The following is a 21,337-nucleotide window of genomic DNA, read 5'->3' as shown; positions in this document are numbered from 1 at the left end:
TTGTAATCTCAAGATCTTCAGCAGTTCGAGTTCAAAGTTTAATCACTTTTGTATGGCTGTTTAGAAAGTGTTTAATACTTTTGTTTTCCTATTAGTGGAAGCCCTAAGCAGCCAGGGAATGATCTCATCACGAGAACATAAGCCTTGTTTACTCGTACTAACAGGATCCTGTAACTACGAGAAAACAAGCTTTGTTATCTTCACATATTGACTTTAAGTAATCCAATATAGTTGGAAAACAAGCATTGCCATCATGAGATAATTATATAAATGAGCCAATATTAGGAGAACTAGATATGACTAATTATGGGACAAGAAAATAGAGTAAATAAAATGTTTGGGTGTTTTTCCACTTAGGGCTCCCATAGCCTGGGGTGTCACCAGGAATTCTGGGCTCCCTGAAAAGATGTCTCAGTGGGCCCCATCACCACCTCTAACCTTACAAAATATATCACTGCTGCTATAATACTGGTTTATTTGCATTAAACAAAAATATATGTTTAAAACTATCCTGGTTAACTGGCTAAAATCTAAGCTACATAACTTGTAGAAATGTATCTGCACAATATAGACCTTCAGACTGTCCACCTCTTTAAACAAGATTATTTGAAGCCAAGTGACTTGTTCATTAACAAAAAGGGGGCATTATTTGGTCAAATCTAACCATGAAGTCAAATAAAACTCTAAAAACCCTACAGTTTACTTTCAATCAGATTCAGCCACACTTGATGCTATGAAAATATGACAATCCCCCACTTTAGGCATGAGATGTGCATCTCACAGAGCCATGGAATTCTGAATGGTTGTTTATTTTTTCAGACAATTTTAGTTATCTTATTGCAGTCATAACAAAACAAAACAAAACAAAACAAAACAAAAGTATAGTAGAAAACACATTTTATTTCAGGTCCATTAAGGGGCCCCCTCCCCACTTGGACCCTAGGTAGTCAGTCCCAAGTAACTACTTTGTCAAGTAACAAAGTACAAATACTCCTTACATTTTCACGCAATTATCTGTACTTTCTACTCCTTACATATTGAAAATAGCCTTGTTACTCTTATTTCATTTTGGCTTGTCATCTTTTAAAAAAAACACATCTATGTACATTGACATTCCAATAAATGCTGTTGATAACATGCCTGTGAAGTTCGACTTTTTGCACCATTACAGTACTTATGGGCAACTAGTCATCATATCTTCTGCTCCATGAAACATGTTAATGCTCAGTAGTACACATATATGGTTCTTTAATGTATTTGCATTGTACGAAAATGAGTTCATTTTCAATGGGCATAAATGCGGCTGAAACAGGTGCAACCCAAATATTTCAACATTAACATTAATATAACATTATAGTCATTATGGCCTCTAAGTAGTGAATAGGCCCCTGTGGCGCAGCCTAAGCTTTTGTCCTTAATGACATTTTTTTCCCCTGACATTAGTCTTACTTTAATACTTTAAGTAGTTTTGAAACCAGTACTTTCACACTTTTACTTGAGTAAAAATGTTGAGTTCTACAGAAGTCTTTTTAAACCCTAGTATCTATACTTTGACTTAAGTAATGAACCTGTGTACTTTGTCCACCATTAGTAACAACCAAAATATTTTCTGCATCTTGAGGTCGAAGTTCAAGCTCGCCCTCCCACCTGTACATTATGAAACATTTTGCAGACTGTCACAATCAATGCTTAAAGATAAGTCGGTAGAAACAAGCCCACAGGGTTGCAGACTCCACTGTGATCACTGACATGAAGCCATCAACAAGAGAGCAGATCTCTGAGGTTCTGTCCAATGAGAGTCGAGTTCTGTGACATCCTGTCCAATGAGAGAGGAGTTTTGTGACGTTCTGTCCAATCAGAACGGGTCGAACGCCGGTGGGCTGGGTCTCATGGGCTGGCACCGCAGAACCAACGGATCTGGTCTTCGTTATGTTTTTCAGTGTCGGGTGGAGTCTGCATCCTGTCGCATCTCTGCAGGGGGAAGGAGGAGTACTTTTTTTCCCTATTACTTTCTCATAGACTGTTTGTTCCTGCCGAAACATCGAAACTACTCCATAAAGATGACGACGACAACCACCTATAAAGGAATGGAACCTGGTGCAAAGAGCAGTTCCAGGTAATGGAGCTGAAAACGCCTCTCGGAGGAACAAAGAAGTGCGTCTTTTTCTGCTTTAAGGCAGCCTGCCACCCTACGGCTGCTGGCTGCACAGGGATCCTTCTGGATTTAGTTCAACTGTCACATCTTGCCAATTAAGTTAATCTTATTGGGAGACTGATGCTCCATATAAGTTTGTTGTTTGGCCTTGTGTGTGCCAGGAACAATTACGAGTTAAAGAAAGGGAAAAACCGGGGCAGACAGGAAGGGAGGGGAAGATTTCCACCTATTTCTGGTTTTAGATTCACTTACCTGACGTTTGCTCGATTGCTGAATAACTTTTTGACTAGTTCAAGTTACAGCTCGTCTACTGTGGGGATTTACGCTGCTGATTTACGCCGCTGTTTTTGAGTTGCAGGAAGTGTTAAACCCAGCATTTAATACGCGAATACTTTCGGATTTAACTTCAGTTTTTAAGAAAAGACAAAAGGCCCGACTCAAGGGCTGTAGTGCATGTGTGATCGATTGAAGGAGGGACTCCAGACAAGACACTTTGGTCTGCATGATGTCCTTTACGCGATTAGGGATATGGCTCATTGTTAGTGATCGCGAATGGAAGTTGTGATTTTAGCTTCAATACATATGCCTGTACCTTTTTAGTTTTGTAAATAAGTAGAAAAACAACTGAAAAGGCCAGTCATCCTCTAGGCAGACAGACAGATCTCTCCAGTGTCTGGATGCATTCCTGCCCCTCTGCAGAGGAAACAATACAGGGAAAATGACCTTAAATGATGTCTGTCTTGCTGATTTCAGGGCATATAATCCAGATTCTTGAGGAAAACCTGTGATATTAGCCTTTTCAGAGTCACCAAGTCAAATCTGTGTCAGTCATTAAGCGTTTTGAAGCCGCATGCTGTTTTCTGATGATGCGGGGGCTTGGGTGGGGGCTCTGAGCCAGCTAAGCCTGTAAATCTTTCCTTAGCTCTTTTGCTTTTGCTCCTTAAAGCCCCCCTTTTACAAGTTGCTGGTCATTTCTGCTGCTGGACAACCAAAAGGGATCCGTGAAGCAGCAACTTTAGCAGAATTAGGCTAAAATCTTTGTAGGCCATCAAAAAGCCTCCCACCCTCCTTATCAGACATGCCATCTTTGGCTCTGGAGCTCAGCTTTATCTGCCCGAGCTCCACCTGCATCAAGCTGCCCCCTCAGCTACCCACAATGAAAGCTATCCTATTGATATTATTTGCAGTTTCATTCTAGGGTGGGGTCTGCTGCCAGGCGGCTTAAAGCTTTTCCCCTATTGCAATCTGTGTGGAAAGCATGAGCTCATCCCCTTTGGCCAGGAGGTAAAGTCTGGTTTAGGCATTACTGTCACAGCCAAGTGTGACAGACACTAGTGTGTAGATATCTGATTTGATAGAGAAAATCTATAGCCTACAGTCAGAGCTGGGTAGACTTTCCTCCTCGTGTTGCTTTCTTTTGAGAGCTGGGTTGTTTTTTGGCCTCCATCTGCCTGCCTGGCCCTTGGACAGCTGCTCAGTGTGTCAGCTGGTGGCTTCAGGGACTCTGAGGAGAAGGGAGTTTGCTGGGGAAAAAAAGAGGGAGGGGTCCGGTAGGGGTCTGCAAACACACCAGTTTTTGTCCGTCCTTCGGCACAGCAAGGAAAAACAGTTTTCTGGTCATTATCGAGCTCCTTTTGTTCAGCTTGTGGCCGAAGGAATGCCGGAGCAAAGTGGGCTTTGTTTGCCTTGCACTGGTCTGCATGCTGGTCCCCCTTTTGTTGTTCTAGAAAAGTCTATTTATTAGGTGACCTATATTAGCTTTGACCACAAACTCTTCACCCCCATTGTCTTTTTTTTTACTCAAATGGGGTATCAAATTTGATTGACTCGTTTAATAATTGTCCAACAATGCTTCCAGGAACTGACACCATTCCCTTGTGTGTCATTGCAAAAGAATCTGTATGAGGAGAGGCAGCAGCTAGCCAGCTAACTCTGTGATTATGTGTGAGGGGAGTCAGCTGCCGGGCAGAGCTTGTGACTGCCTGTCTGACAGGCTGACAGCCGGGGCTTAAAGAGCAGACCTTGCTGCTAGCCTAACCTGTGTGTTTTTGTGAGACTGGTATGTTTATAAAAGGTTTAGGGTGGAGTCGGCTGTTATTGTCTTGAGGCGTTCTCATGTTATATTTGACCATTGATGTTTTTTCATTAGCATGTGACAGGCGCCATGTGTTTCAGGTTAGCCTAAGCAGGAAGTAGCAGGATGTTACGGTGGCCCTGAAGTGAAAATCACAACGGCAAATCAGAAAACACAACGGCAATTCAGAAATCACTACGGATCAAAGGATAGACCAGTCCAATCAGCGACGAGTCATGTCCCCCGAGGTTACCTACTTCTTCTGGTTTGGTGTCATAGTCTTTTCTGATTTGCTGTTGTGATTTCTGATTTGCCGTTGTCTTTTCTGATTTGCTGTTGTGATTACTGATTTGCCGTTGTTTTTTCTGATTTGCTGTAGTGTTTTCTGATTTGCCGTTGTTTTTTCTGATTTGCTGTAGTGTTTTCTGGTTTGCCGTAGTGTTTTCTGATTCACCGTTGTGATTTGCACTTCAGGGCCACCGTAGGATATCAATCAGATACCATTCTAATTCTTGTTTCGTTGCTCTCCAGGATACTACGACCACCAGGTGGGGACTCCAGCTTCTCTCTCGGCTCAGATGAAAACGCCACCCCGCGCAAGAACAAGATGGCCTCCAACATCTTTGCAGAACCCGATGACCCTCATGCTCATCGGAGGAACAATCCACCCAGTAATTCACTCTAACTTCTCTCTGACACTTCTTTAGCTCAGCCTCCATTATCAAAGCATGAAGACATGAAAACAACACTGCTCTAATTTCAAAAGGAAACATCAACAGTTGTTTTCAGCTTTGCATCAGAGAGATATAATTGCACATATAATGGCAGGTTCAATCTTGCCAAACAAGACAGAGCAACCAAACACCTTAAGTAAGCAGAAATCACTAGATTTAATTCTCAAGCGAGGAAAACATTTAAGTGTTATTTAGTAGTTTTCCATTTTGGTTGTCGGAAAGAACATCCCACAAGTGTGATAGCCAAAAGGCCCCGGAGTACTGGGATAAGGGTAATTTGAAACCAGGCTCTATTAAACGGAGTTGAGGAGCAGCTCTCGATGGAAAGAAATAGGTCAGTTAAAAATGTGTCAATTGGTGAATGTGTGGCCTTGGAGAGACTCGGGGGACACTTTACGACACAAGGAGAGAAATACAGCAGCGGATATGAGACCGTTAAAGGGCTCTGAGTTGTCAAGGTCACTGGAAACACAAAGTCACAGAGGCCCGAATTAAACATTCATGTTGTCTGGCTTTATGGTGTGTTCAGGTAACACAATAAATTCCTAAGTGTGCGCATTTTGGGAAAGTGATGCATTTAACGTATGGTAAATACACAGAGTAAGAGGCATCCAAAAGCATTAGACTTCAGTTTCAATCCAGAGCTGTTGTACTGTTGTTGATGTTTCTGTTGACTTTCCTGGTACAAGGTTCCAGTTTAGGTTTTGCTTAGGAATGTAATATGAAAATGATATGCAAAATACTTCTTGGAAAGAGTCACATGACATATATTTAGATATTAATACAAGGTGTTAGCATCCCACTTGATTCAATTGACCACCACAGATGTTGAGTGTTGACCAATGAAGTCTATTTTTGGCTGCAGGTGTTTGGTTCGGGACTTAAATGTTCTATTTTCAGCAGCAGATCTTGAGCGCCGGTGAAGGCACTTTGGCTCTGTAATATTATACCACTAGCTAAGGCTACAGAGCTTCATCTTGATTCTGTACAAGAAATGGACAATGTGTCTCAATCTCCTCCGATTGTGAGATGTGAAGCCAAGATACCACCTAGGTGAGTGCTGACAGTAGAGCCATGCACAGAAGCAAGCTAGCTGGTGGAGTTATGGAACTGAGTTCACACCTCTTAAGCTAACCAAAACGCACATTTAACTTCAAATGTTGGTTGAATCGGTTTGAAGCAGACACTCCCAGTTATGGAATGTTTAATGACTCTTGTGTTAGTTAGTTCCTCTTTTACTCTTAATCAGGTAGAGAAGCTGCAGGAGCCTCAATCAATCATCTTTGTAACATTAAAAAAATGCATGATGACTAACTGCTATGACAGAAACTATGCATGACATTTTTTTATCTGGCGTGTATTTAAATTTTCTAGTTTAATCCATGTCCCATCTGTTGTACTCAAGCGGCAACCTCTGGTCTCCAACTATGAAGCCCATGCTGAAGTGTTAGAAACTGCAATTCATCAAGAATCCGCTTGAGGCTGGCTGCAGAAACACCGGAAATCACATTGACACCAATTCAAAAAAAGACGATCTTTGCAGCAGAAATAAACATGTTTACAGCCTGGTTCAAAAACGGCTTGGCTCTACGTAGCTAATTTCACGGGGGGGGGGGGGGGGGGTTAAGTTTTTTCTAACGCGATGGTTCAGAAGATATTTAGACTACAAGTTTTTGCACAAATAAGGACATAACTGACTTGAATCCCGGACAGGAACACATAGCTGTTGGCTAGGAGGCTCAAAGCCTGCCTCCTTACATCACACTATGCCTGGTTGAGTTCCGCATTTCCAATATGGCTGCCGCCGTCGATTGGCTTCAAAACAGCGCTCTGGAACAGATGGGTGACGTCATGGATACTACATCCATATTTTATACAGTCTATGGTTGTAATGGATGAGATGTGACCTATACTGCAGCCAGTCATCAGGGGGAGCTCTAAAAGTTATGGCTCCTCTGTTAATGCCAACTAAATACTATGATATGGATACCAAAGCATTTTGTACTTTTTTAGTTACGGATACATATATTTTTTAAAAGCCTGTTGGCAGTGTCTGCTGCCCTTTATTTTCTGACTCAGTTGACTTAAACAAACATACTTCTTAAGTCTACAGAACACTTCTTCACACATTCGTTGTAGTTCCTGCGAGGCAAAGCAGCTGTCAATCAAAATGTGACCGGCCACTCCCACACAGTCTTGAGTCATGGCTTGCAAAATGAGCAGAGCTAGCCTTAAGATAGGTTTTCTAACGGCTGTGAACTTAGACTTCACACAGATATTTCTCCATGATTTAAGAAGATCCAACTTTCATACCATGTGTTTTTACTCAAATCATATCTTCAGGGGGTTTGAGTCTCAAATACTCAAACACATGTAGCACCAATAACAAAAACTCCTGCCCTGCAGAGGACAGATTCCATTTCAGCTCAAGGCCATGAGTTACTCACAAGTCACACATCACATGTTTTCACACTGGACTGTTCTTGTAGAAAACCAGTTACATGGTGTATCACATTCCCTGAGTGTGTGAACAAAGAAGAATCTACCTTAAAATCACCATTTCAGCCTGCGACCTCTCCAGCCAGCAGCTGCTGACAGTGAAGCCTCTTCCTGTTTGCGTTGTTTCTCTTGGGCCTAGGTCAGATTTGGAGGAAGTCTTCTCCTCGTTTTCCACTTTAATGGATACAGCTGGGTGAGGATATCGTGTCTTTTCTGCCAGGATGAGCAGGGTTTTATTACTATAACAGGTTGTGTGAGCATTGTGTGTGACCTGGGGATGAACTCCTGGTGTAAATGAACAGGTTTGTTTGCTTTGGCGTGCCATCTTGTGGGGATCCTTTTGAAATTCTCCTTTTTGTGTGCTTAATAAATGCCCTTTTGATCTTGAACAAAGTGCTCTTGGTTGCAAATATTGAGCTGCAGTAATGGAAGTGTTGTCTCTGCATTCAAGGTTTTTGTTGTAAAATTGAAGCCACAGTTAAAACGGAGAGAAAAAAGATTTACAGTGGTGATTCTTTAAAGGTCTCACTAAGATTTTAGTTAAATATTTTTCACTAAAGAACAGATCTGAGTGGAAGTTCTAATTGTCATGAGCCTTAAAGGTGTCAGTAGTGGACCTTAAGTAGAGCTTAAATTGTAGTTTGAGGTCATAGCGGATCCTAGCTTAACCTCACATGATGTTAAAGCAGTGTTGCGTTTACTGGGATTATCATTGACCTCACTGTTAACCTCTCTACTTTCACAGACTCTTTTTTTCTGAGCAGTGTTTCCGATGAGGATTGTTTACTGTCAAGGGATTATCCAGAGTCAAAAGGACTTTAGTTCTGGGAAGATTGGTTGCTGTGCAATTTTTCAGAGCTGAAAACAAGCCCAAAGGTGTCCTCGTGTTTTTCTTTAGAAATTGGAAATAATCTTTTTCTTTGTGGTTTGAATAAAAGAGACTGAAAAAGAAGGGAAATCTCATGCTTTTGCTGTGAGGAATCTCCCCCTGCAGTGATTCAGCATCAAAGTTTTGTTGTTTATTTACAAATATGAAATGAATGCAGATCCCATCTGAATAAACCAGCTGCTCTTAGACCGTTCTGCCTGTTTCCTTCACTGGGTTCATTTGCAACTTGTGGCAAAGGCTGCAGCCACTCCTTACCTTCAGCTCGCACTGACCTACTTTCTCCCTGCTGAGGCCGCTCCACAACTTGATGCTTGGAGAGTGCAGTTGTGCCCTCACAGCTGGACAATAGGTAGATAGATGGACTCTCAAATTCTTTCAGACTGTGTAGCAGGGTTTTCAGTGCCCTTTTTTTTTGGTGCAGATTTAGCATATTGGCTCATTTAAATTGCCCTTTTTGATTTGGTTGCAAGCTAAAGCATTCACAAACTTGTGGTTTGTCACAATGGAAGCGTCCTCTTAAAACAAAGACCCAAAATCTGCAGCACAGAAAGATATAATGAGTATAACAGGCAAGGAAAGTTGTTGTCCTAATTCTTGTTTGAGGCAATTTGACATTCAACACATATTCATTAAAGTCAAACAAAAAAGGGCACAGCCTTGTGGAAATAAAACAGAAACATAGTGGTTGTGGCTTGCTGAAGTGCAGCATTGAAATGTTGTGGTTATCGTGACCATCCTCGGAAGAGTTCTCTCCTGGAAAAGGCACTCCTGCTTCAAAGATGAACGATTTCAGATAGTAAGAGTTGTAATATCGTCTTCTTAGAGTCCCGTGTTGTGTTGGTATTTTATTTCTGCTGATACATGATCATGTTGCCTTTCATAAAGCATGTCAGGATTTTCGAGCACTCAGATTCCAGAGCTGTCGGTTTGTTCCAGTGCCCTCGGCTTCTGCCCACATGATGAGCACTCTGTAATCAGAGAGGAAGCCAAGACTACCAGCAGCAGCATGATAGCTGTTCCCATCTCCAGGCCCGTTTTCCTGTGAGCTCAGCGGCGCTATCATAGGCCCTGTAAAACGTCATGGACCCTGGAGGGCTGTAAGGTTAAGTAGAAGGCTATGTGCTGGAGTGATGATAATGTAATGCATCAGACTGGCCCATGAATCTGTTTTAATCCTCTTCCATTTGCCGTTTGTTGTCCACTACCCAGAGAATTGATCAGCCTCAGAATCATGGAGCCAGTAATGAAAGAGCTCTTGTTGCGTGATCGAAGCTCTCAACTGCACTGAATCACGTCACTCCATTAAGAACAATGAACACTCCTCCGCTCCTTCAGCAGCCGTGTCCCCCCCCCCCCCCCCCCCCCCCATGACAAAGACGGTCTGTCTGTCCCTCCCCAGTTCTCTGGGCTGTTACCTTATGTGGCTTTGGTTAGCACAGCCTGCTTCCTCACTGCGGGCCAAACTCTGTGTTTTAATGCTCTTTCTGCTAAAGGAGAATACAGGCGCTACGGGGTTATGTGAGTTTTGGCACCGGGGCCGTCTGTCTGGAAGTGTTCCACTGTGTTTCTGGGTCTGTTGCAGACGCCCAAGCGGATTTGATGATGTCTCCTGTTGGTTCTCAGTGATTTTGTGTCATGTTATTTCAGTCCAGTCTCCTCATAAAGCTGATGCTCTGTCAAATCAGAGTAGACAAATCTTGTGGTGAGCACAGTTGCCTCATGGGTTTGAAACATTTGGGCCTGGGGTGACTAATTGGATTAACGTCCATATGGCATGACTTCACTCTCTGAAGCCTGACTCATGTTTTGTCATGTGTCTCTTGTGTTTCCTGTCTAGTTTCAATGTAATCTATTGGCTGAAAAGGGAAAAATAAAAAGTACTCATGATGCCTTGTGATTTAGAAAATGGACCTCTGTTTGAACTTTGGGAGACTTCCTGTTTTGGTTGCTTGAAGCAAAAAATGTCTGTCTTTTAGTCATCACTGTCAGTTGAGGTGTAAATGAGGTACAGGCAGTAGGGGGCAATCAAGAACTGGCTACTGGATATCATTATATGCATTATCCTGATGCACAAACTACAAAACAGTTCAATAATAACTTCTAAAACTCAAAAAATCTTCAGTTTGTAAAAACTTAAGGAGTGTTAATGATGATGATGCTTTAGATTCACCCTTAATGCTCAATAACATTGGTAGAGTTAAAGGAATCATTTTTTTAAAGTATATTTTGGGCTTTTCCGCCTCTATTCAGAGAAGATAGGACAATGGATAGAGCAGTAAAATGGGAGAGAGAGTGGGGAGTGATATTCGTGAAAGAAGCGCAAGTTGGAATAGAACCGGGGCCACAAGCTTGATTACTATAACCTCTGTATATGAGGCACAACTTAACCACTAGGCCCAACCAGCATCATAAGGGGTGTTTTTTGCCTCTATTGTATCACCTGTGCCTCAAAAGAATTGCTATTAGCTATTTTGCTGTCTTTTTACGACACTTGATGTTGACGCATAGTTAATGCGTCATATGTATGGCCATATGTATCAGTGGAAAAAATACTAAACTATATACTCAACTTCTTAAACTTTTACCTGCTGATACCGACATTATGCTGATGATACCGTGACCTCTTAACATAAAGCTCTTGAAGGATCTCTGTGAAAAACATTTGAATGAGCCAAATTTTCACTGCAGATGAAACAAAGATTTACATTGATATGTTCATTGAATTGATTTAATCTCAGTGATTAAAATTAAATCAGCTCAAGTGTGAAGAAATATTGTTTTACATTTAGAAATGTATTAACAGTTAAAAAAAAAAGTGTTTTTTTATGCTTCATTAGATAAAAAAAAATACAGTCTGACATTTGTATTTTAATCACTTATGGCACACTTCCTATACTTAATTTAATTACATAACCTTGTTGCTTTGGTTGGGGTATGATGCATTCAAAGACACTCTAAAAAATGACATCTCAAGCGCGGAGTGAACATTTACATTTTACAGTCATGCTCAGTCTCTGGAAATACGTGAGTAGTAGCGTGAGATTCAACAATGGAGAAAATCGCTGCAACTTTCGAGAATCTTTTCTTCTTCTTTTACTATTTAACCAGTTAGCATTCTTCTTCTGTAACTTAATGTGGTTAACAAACAGCTTCAAGCTGCTCTATAGCCACTGTCTGGCGGGAACACTGTATTACAACCAGGCACCGGTAAAAACGATGAAAAATTAAACTTTTAAAATGAGAAAATATTCGAAATAAGTCTTTGATTTTTACTAAGTGAACGAATATTCAAATATTTTGAAATCATTGCCCATCCCTACTCAATAATGGTCTCTATTGCAGGGTTAAAGCACTACTTGCTCAGTCTTAACAAAGTCTATCTTTCTATCTTTTTTTTTTTTTCCTCTCTCTAGCCGGGGCACCAACAGGAACCCTGTGCGGGGAACCCTCAGCCCCCCTCAGGCGGTGCCAGCAGCCTCTCCTCTTCCCCAAGAACCCTCAACCGGAACTGACCACCATCCACAACTCTGGAGCAGCCATGGTCTGGACCCAGAGACAAGATGTGGGTCTTATTTAGACAGACAGGGGCTGTTTCCAAAACAAAGCTGCAGCCTAGTTTGGAGCTAAAGAGCACACGGTCGTAGATTAAGCATAATTCCAAACAGTTCAGTGGAAAAATCATGGGGGGATGGATGACTTTATCCATCTATTTGAAACAGACCCAGGATGTTGTTTTGATAGATATTCTCCACTGACATGTATATATCCATGTGGAGGTTTTATATTTTAATCTGGATTTATGACTGACATTGCTAGAATGATTTAGAATTGCATACTTTAACTGAAGAATAACGAAACAAAGAAACAGGATAACTATTATAATGGATATAAAATACAAATGGCACAGATGCTTCAACTTAAACTTTTAGCGTCTGCATTATTATCTTTATTTCTTCTTCTGGGTTTATGTTGAAACATCCTTACCTTTTAATAGAGGGAACTAAGCATATCATTCTGCACTGATGACAAGTTTAAACTGTCTCTGTGTTACAACTAATTTAAAGTAACAGGCTTCAAATGCAGGAAGACAATTTTATATGTGTTGTAAAGTCAGGAACTCTGATATCTGTCTTCCTCTTTTTTCAGGATGAAAATGGCCAAGAACCAGCAAATGATGGTAAGTTTCCAGCACACTCCAGTTGTTTATAAAAAGGCTTTCAAAGTGTTTGTCCCACTCACTCTATGTCTAAACAGCAGTGCATGACTTAGATTATCAGTGAATAGCTCCACGCCTCACTTCTCCACTTTGTCTGCCTCTGATTCCAGGGAGACTTTTCTCGTCCCACTTTTTGCTGGCATACCAGAGCTAACTGTTTTAAGATACAGTACACATGTTCTCCCTTTCTAAGTCAACATCACATGATCTCTTTGATGTGGTTGTTGCCCTGTCATAATGGTGCGATGGACTGTAGTGGAGCAGCTGTTCTCAGATAGCAGGCTTCACTTAGTAGGAAAGCGTCTTTATGAACCTCGAGGTGCATGTTTGTGAGAGAGTGGCTGGCTCTTAAGATAATGGAGGGTTTGACTATATGACTCTACGATCGTCTACTAATGAAAGCGCACTTATTTGCCCTGTTATTGATGTGATTGGTATGTTAGTACACTTCGGATTCTGTCATATCTGTATTTATTTTAAACATGCATATGATCAAAAGGATGGGTTAGAGGAGAGAGAGCCTTCTGCTAATGACGGCGGTGAAAGAGTGCAGACTTACCAAGACAATGGCTTTACTGTGAGCTGTATTCATTGGGTTTGCAACCACAAACTTAGTGTATTCAGCATCTGTTTGATGAGAAAGCAGCTCATCCTCTCTTACTTTTGCTCATATTTGAAGCTTTAAGCGCCTGGCAGTCGATCTCCAGGTCAAACTTTTGGCAGGCTCATAGGCATAGTTCAGAGATAAGATTTCTGAGCTCAGAAAATAAATGATTGTCTGAAACTTTTCCTGAGACAAACTGTTATTAAGAATAATATTTAAAGGTACTGTGTTTGAAGAGAATAGATATATTCAATGCAATCTAAAACAGGATGTGATTTAAAAGTCTTTGTCGTTCATTGATTCAACTTTAAATCCAGATTTAATGAATGCAAACCACAAAATGCAACTGTATTTTGCTTGGATCACACTAATCCAACATTGTATTTCATTCATAAAAGCCCAAGTCCTTCATGTTATTGTTTTATTTCTGCATTAAAGCTTGCTTTAATACACTTTTATTCCTGAGCATAAAGACCTTTAATGTGGTCATGGTACATCCCATATGTGGGTTAACGCCTCATTTTAGAGGCAGAGTGTTTTCCCATCATCACTGTAAGTCAGAGATGGCGTGACCTTCTTAAATCCAGCTGAATACATAATTGTCCTCAGTTAACATGTCTCCTCCTGTTATTTGCTCAGCCTGTCCATTAAATGTTTGCACAATGAGAGCAGTTGCACCTGACAAACACGTGCAAGAAGCTGCAGGAAATGTAAACCAGAGAGTTTATGATGTCAACTTCTGGATCAGAATTTAGGGCACCAGCCTTAAATTCAGATCCATGTGGTGTTCAGTGCATTAGTTGAAGCAGCAGCTCATTCACTCACTGTGATGTCGACCTCAGAAGGTACTTTCTGCCTGCAAAAAGTATCAAATATGTAAAAAAAAAAAAAAAATGTGACATGAAGGTCAAAAAGTCCCCTTCAATTTGCACATTTTGCCAGAATTCAGCCACTAATGGAAAACAAGAGCCCACTGCTTTAGCTCTGTGATTTTATTCCATCCCTGACTAACCTTATTCAAGCACTCTGTGAAAACCAAAATGTGATGACTACATATTCTGTCCAAATTCAGTTTAAACAGAGTTGCTTTGACACATATCTTTCACATAAGTGGTTAAAATCTGAAGATACTACCAAACTGGAGCAACAACAAAAAAAAACTGATAGCCTTTAACAAAACTAGCGAATCTGATTTTCACCCCTACCTGACCCTTTTATTGAAATTCTGGAGGAATCTGACTGTTTTTTTTTTATTTAAACAATGTCTTTATTGACTTTCCTTGTATATTGTGCATTATACAGACATCAATGTTACATTATCATTTCAATAAGGAGAGACACAATTTGAATATTAAAGGTTATTTATTACAACTGAATGAATAATAAAACTTGACAGAAATGTTTGGCGTAAGTACTCTATGGGGATAATTTTATGAGCGTAGGATGCATGAATTTGGCAGCAGAAGAAATCCCCCTAGAGTCCAGACACTGGTGGTAGTGGTTGATGAATTCTAGGAATTGAAGACTTTGCAGAGACCAGGGGGAGATGGGGAGGTGGAGGGGTGTGCACCATCAATGCAAAAAGGAACTAGCTGGAGAGAGAGACACATTTAAAAAGACAGCAGAAAGTTGATAGGCTGATGATAAGGGCGTGCCACTGAGCTATTGGATGACAGCCGCCGCTGTTTCCCCAAACAAACAAAACACTCCTTCCCACCCCCATGTATCTCTCTCTCAAAGTCTGTTAAGTACAAAAGACAGAATCTCTATTATATTCAAAGGTACCTTGAATAAAGTAAAATATAAATCCACATATACAAAAAGTGAAGTCACATCAGTTCTCAGTGCCTTCGTCCTTTTTCTGGGATCTGCTGCAAGTCCATTTAAGTGTCTCATTCTGGGTTGGAATCAGACATCTTGCCAATAAGCTTATCAACAAATACAGCCATAGCTGAATCTGGCTTGGACAGTTAAATATGAATAGCACAGTTACAGTAACTGTTTTCTCATCTTTTAATGAAAGACTGTATTAAACATAGACGTAACCTCAGTGACATCACCCATTGTTCTTGGGAGTGACACTTCGGAGCCCAACCTAACTCAACCTAACCTTTGATCAGCCGAAGCACAAGCAAAGAGTCGGGAGCCTTGACGGGTGTTGTGGCTGCTGCCCAAGCGGCAAACTCCGCCCACGAGAATTGAAGCCTATGCTGAAGTGTTAAAAACTGCAGTTCCTCGAGTGAACTCTTGAGGCTGGCTCCGGAAACCACATACACACATTCAAAAAAGCCGATCTTTACAGCAGAAATAACCACGTTTACAGCCTGACACCAAAAACAAGTGTAGTCCGGATAGCTCATACCTGGATCAGCACACACTGTCAGGGGGTGAATTTTTTCATAACGTGGCAATTTCGAAGATATTGAGATTACAAGTTTTCCATTATGACAGGCACAGCTGACTTGATTGACAGGCGGGAACACTGTAGCTGTTGGCTCGGAGGCTCAAAACCCGCCTCTGTACGTCATACTCGCTTGACAGCAGTTATGTTGAGATAAGCATTTTCAATATGGCTCCCGCTGATGATCGGCCTCAAAACAGCGCTTCAGAAAAGGATGGGTGACGTCACGGATACTACGTCCATTATTTAACCAGTCTATGCTGCTGCCACAATGCTATAATGCTCTACTGCCCTGATGTAAACAAGCACAGATGTCGAATTGCATCTTTTAGTGCGGCTCGGTGTGACAGTTATTCGTTAGCTTGAAAAGAGGCCTAAAGGCTGGTGGTGCTGGCTCTGCTAAAGTTAGCCACACTCAACAAACCACTCTGAAGTGTTAGTTGGGTCGTTTGGACTTATGTGTGGTCTCTTTGTTGTGTTGCAGAGTGTCCTGAGGATGGGGAGCAAGACGATCAGCAGAGGGAGACGCCACAGCCCTCTGCCCCGTCGGGAGGTCCCAACAACTCCGCCTCAGGCCGAAGAAACCCTCCTGGTGGAAAGTCCAGCCTCATCCTGGGTTGAGACCACTTTTTTTGTTTGTTTTTCATTGGAACGCTTTTTTATTTTTTAAAGATAAATACCCCCACCACTCTCTTCCTCCTCATCAACTTGTCACCTTCCTCCCTCCTTCACCTTCTTCACACGCTGTCACGTCCATGGACCCTCTGAGTCCGGTCCCTCCACCCTCAAACCTTTTGTTTTGATCCTATTTTCTATTAAAAGAAGAAAACTGTTGACAAAAGCACTTTATGTATCTCTCTGCCCTCCCCTCCATTTCAGCCCATCCTGTAGTGCATCGCGCCTGCTGGGAAAGGCATGACGTTTAGCTTGTCCCTCATTCTTCCCTGTTGTAAATGGTAAAGGAAAAAAATACTAAAAAAGATTTGATGCGTGGATTTCTAAATACAATAAAGATTGATATGAATTTGCTGTGGCTGATTCTTTCTCCTTTTTTTTCCTGAAGCTAAACTCGTGTTATCATCTTGCTCGTCTCCATTTCACTTGAGATGTGCATGAATAGTTATCACATGGAGCTGAGTGTTATTTATGTATTGTGAGACGGAGCCTGAGGGCTGCAGACGCTGAGAGCACAATCAGGCTCTCTGACTGAAAAGCTGCCGAGCCAAAGTAATCACAAAAGCTGCCTCCAATTCTGCCACAAGAGAAATGTCTTTAAATGACATCACTCCGAGGATATTTGGCTTATAGCCGTTGCTTTTTTGTTGGGGTGTTGTTAAGATTTTCAAAACAGCAGTTTGGTCCAAAAGGCAGAGAGATCAGTGTAACATCACCTATAACAGCACCGCCTCATCCACAGATGTCTTTATATGGAAATGCTTGTCTTAGTCTGAGCCTATTTCCCTTCTTTAGCACCAGGAGGAACACACTGAGGGGATACAGTTTCATAGGTTAACAGCAGATGTCAATTTAATTGTAGTTCCAGAAATAAGTCTCAACTTACATTTTATCTTTGATATTTTTCTACAATTGTACAAAATTATTTAGCAGACGCTTTTGTACAAAGCGACGTACAACACGAGCAAGAATTTAGACTGGAGGGAAAAATCTTAGTAAGTGTGACAAAGTGCTTCAAGTTGATTGGCCACAGGTTCTGCCATCTAGTGCCAGTTTTTTTTTTTTTGTTTTTTTTTTAAAGATAATGTAGCCCCAGCTAATCACAACAAATAATTTAAGTCAACAATATTGTTCAACATTCAACAGCATTTAATATTCAGTGCTAAATATTCAATAAGAGCTGGGTTTTAGACCTTTTGATTCATTCTACCCATGAGGAAAAAGAGGAGAAGGGTCAGGTTAAGTGCCTAAGTGTTCCCTGAACAGTTGAGTCATCAGACATCTCTTAAAAGTAGAAAGGGACTCTGCGGATCGTAAAGAGTCAGGTCATTCATTCCACCAGTTGGGAACAACAGAGGAGAAGAGTCCAGCTAGAGATTTAGAGCCATGCTGGGCTGGGAGCACCAGGCGTCTTTCACAGGCAGAGCCTTGTTATTCAGGAGAGCAAAGATATCTTTGGATGGAAATGAAATCCCTTTTCAAAACGTAGATGTCTCCATTTGTAACAATTAATGGCTAAACATAGAAAGAGCATGTCATGGAAGTTGATTTTAAACCAAAAGTATGACCATGTTTCTAGTGTCATTTGATATACCGTTATGGTCCTAATGTAGGAGTCCCACTTTTTTAGATTTACTTAAAGAGAAGAAAAACGGTCTTATATTCAGGTCAATACTGTGTGTGATGCAGCTACATAAATAACTCTGCTATGGCTTCTAATCCTTTCTTATGTTTACACCTTCAGTTGTTTTTATAGGAAAGCATCCGCAGTCTTTTTTTAAACCCTGTTTTAATCAGTAAGCAGTGTGCTGCTGATAACAGCACGGATGCTGCATCTAAAACATTTTATTTAGAATAGATTTGACCCCTTTAACCCTCCTGTTATGTTGCGGGTCAAATTGACCCTTTTTAAAGTCTATTTTAGGCAATATATGCCTTCCAAACCTGCTAAATACAGCATAAAAATATGAGCAGCATGTGACAGAAGAGGTGTCGTCTTCATTTATCAACATCACTTCATAAAAAAAGAATTTTAAAAAATTAAATAAACAAAAATCTATGTCATGTCAAACTATTGTATTTATATTTAGGGCTTTCCAACGTACATTAAGAAAGGTTTTAACATGAATTTTAATGAAAAAAGGAGTGAGTTATCCTCATTAAACCATGATCTGTGATAATTAAAGAACACCAATGGACTAAATAAAATGATTTAAACGGTTAGTAATGGAGTTAGAAATCAGATTTTAAAAAAAATTGATATGGATTTTTTGGGGTTCTGAGACTTTTGGATAATTGAGTATGCCCGGGGTCAAATTGACCGAGGAACATTATTGCTGTTCCAGAGAAATGGACATAACAGGAGGGTTAAGACATTAAAAGCCATTGGGTACAATAAAAACTTATGTTGTCTACCATTTTTTTTTTACTAAACTTCAGCACCTTTTTTATTGATCATTTCACATGCAGGAACCACTTCATTAACGGGATGCAATTCAACAATTATTATTGAATTGCTCAGAATAGTGATTCAGAATTTGACATTGAAACCCTTGCTGTTGTTGGTTCGGGGGAGCTTAAAAGGGTGTGGTACATCCCGGGCATGACGAACCATCTTCCTAGAGAGCCCTACATACAGGAGGAAAGAAAGAAATGGAAGGAAACAGGGTGGGGGGAAGGGTGGAGAGGGATTTGTATGGGTGCCAGAAGAGGAGTGGTTGAGGTGTAGTCCTGCTCTGGAAATTTTGCTATATAACATCACTCATGAGCAATGCTTTTAATGTTATGTAATGGAGAATATAGTATGAACAGGAAGTTATGTAAATGAGAAATTCTGACAAGGTGAGCAAGACCCTGATGTGACACCCGACAACCACATTCATAATTTCAAATGGTCTTCTTGTGGTTTGTTTTTGGTTTGAAACATATTAACCAGTCCTCATTCTGTGTTCACACTTGGCTCAACCCGCGTTCACACCACCCTATTTTAAGTCTGCATACCTGCTCTGTGTAATTCTAAATCAGACCTGAATAAAAATAACTGTCAGAATACTTCCTGAGACTTGTCTCTCCTCCTGAGCTACACGTCGAGCTCCTTCACAGCCAAACCTTATACTGCCTCAGAAAAGAACTGTGGCACAGCAGTGTTTCTACCTCTCATCTGCTGTGAAAGGCATGCAGAGGTCACTGAAGATCAAGAAAAGAACTTCCTGCCCTGGAGAAATGCCAGGATGTTGGAAAGCAGTCAATGAACGCTTGTTTTCAGTGAGTGCTGTACCCACAGGGTAATGTCCTGTGCTTTTATTACACCTAAAGACAGAGTCTGACTGGAACGGTTGTGCTCTCTCAATCTTTTTATGTAGAAACACTTAAACAGCTGAAAACTGACACCTTGATTGAGTTAAAAAGTTCAGAGAGGTAAGGGAGACCAAGATTAATTTCTTGGTTTTGAAATAAATTCTTAATTTACAACATTTTCCTTTAGTTTTTGACGACCATATAACAGAGTAACATTTGGTGTCTTCCCATAGGAAAAGAAATTTAGAGAGGAGATCTCAAAAGTGTTTCATTTATGTCTCCTAGGCAACAATGAGATATGTTTGAAAGCAAAATGAGACTATAGCTTATGTCTCCTGTTTCTCATTCTTGCCTCCAGAAAAAAAGTTGCAAAACGTCTCAGCTTAGTCTCCCTTTCAGTTCAAAAGGAGATCTCGTCAAACTCTGAAATGATTCTCAGGTATTTCTCAAGTTTTGTGACTCCTTTTGAGCTCTCTCAATCTAACCTCATCCATTTGTTTTTGTCAGACTCAGTTTCTGTGTCTCAAGTTGAGCTCAGATGGAGCAAAGAAGCTCATATTTTCATGAACATTTATAGTGCCCTGCAAAATTAAGATTTCAATTTAATTTTCCACAAACTTACAATTCTCATTAAAACATTTGAACTACTTGCAAGATCAGCTATTTAGATGTCAAGTGATCTCTTCTTTGACTTCACATATGGTCATTCCTTTACAAAACAACTTCACAAAGATTTTGTGTATTTGAGAGAAATTGCAAAGGATAGAGATTTCATACCAGGTATGACAGACAATTCATTTAAAATATGGGCCGCAAAAGGGCTGACCAGATTTAGCCAGATTATTACAAATAAAGGGGTGGATTATTTTGGACACTGGTGGCCTAGAGGTCTAAGCGTCCCGCATACAGAGGCTATAGTCCTTGTCACAGGGGTCTCTGGTTCGATTCCCGGCCGGTCGACCATTTCCTGCATGTCTTCCCCCGCTCACTACTCCCCACATGTCCTGTCTCTCTTCAGCTGTCCTGTCAAAAAAGGGCCAAATATATTTAAAAAAAGAGAAGAAAATTAGCCATTAATGAGATCTCTCATTTAAGTCTCAAATAAGACTCATGTCATGGTCTCAACTATTTCTCCTAGTGAATTTTAGGAGAAACTAATGAGAAACGAATGAGAACAATTTGAAACTTGAATGAGGCTGAAGTGAGAATCTCAATTTTGTCTCCAGAGACTTAGAGGAGAAAGCCTTGAGCAGTAAAATTTTCCTCTGGGTTTGTCAAATTCTTACATGATTTACAACCAGCAATGTAGCTTGAGTGATGGAGGTAAACTCTAACTGTGTTACAATTCAATAAGACAACATCAAATTTATGTCTGGCTTAGTGAAGAAATCATAATGACTGAAGGTATGTACCATGATTGTTGACTCTGTTGTGGTGTTTCTCTCTCTCTCTCTCTCTCTCTCTCTCTCTCCTATGTTCACTTTAGGGGCTGCTCTCCCTCAATGATTGCAGGTGATTAATCTGACCTGTGTACAATTGCCAATCATGAACAGTCCCTAACACTGGCTGGCTCCTCTCTAGGATTTTGTTGGATACTTCAAATGGGGTTATGTTTGCCGTGTTCACGAGTAATGGCCGTATGAACACCCCCCTCTTATCGTAGTCACAGCATCGTAAGTTGAAATTTTCTGAAAGCATTGAGTTCACAAGTTGTGATGTGTGTCCGATGACGACCAAAGAAAAGGGGGAGCCCATGGACTCCAGTTTCATGCAAATACATTATGTTATTATGT

At 40.8% G+C, this 21,337-nt stretch overlaps 1 protein-coding gene across 1 annotated transcript; it reads left to right on the top strand.

Annotated features, from left to right (window-relative positions):
• The first annotated feature begins 1,912 nt into the window (after window positions 1-1,912).
• LOC117832895 (jupiter microtubule associated homolog 1-like) lies at window positions 1,913-16,601 on the top strand. Its single transcript, XM_034712215.1, has 5 exons — window positions 1,913-2,116; window positions 4,761-4,900; window positions 11,765-11,913; window positions 12,498-12,528; window positions 16,057-16,601. The coding sequence occupies exons 1-5, from the start codon at window positions 2,061-2,063 to the stop codon at window positions 16,191-16,193; spliced, it is 513 nt and encodes a 170-aa protein (XP_034568106.1). The 5' UTR covers window positions 1,913-2,060; the 3' UTR covers window positions 16,194-16,601.
• Window positions 16,602-21,337: the final 4,736 nt, after the last annotated feature.

This window comes from Notolabrus celidotus, chromosome 20, assembly GCF_009762535.1.
Source record: "Notolabrus celidotus isolate fNotCel1 chromosome 20, fNotCel1.pri, whole genome shotgun sequence".
In the NCBI taxonomy this organism is placed as follows: Eukaryota; Metazoa; Chordata; class Actinopteri; order Labriformes; family Labridae; genus Notolabrus; species Notolabrus celidotus.
This window is presented reverse-complemented; position numbering and strand designations above follow the sequence as displayed.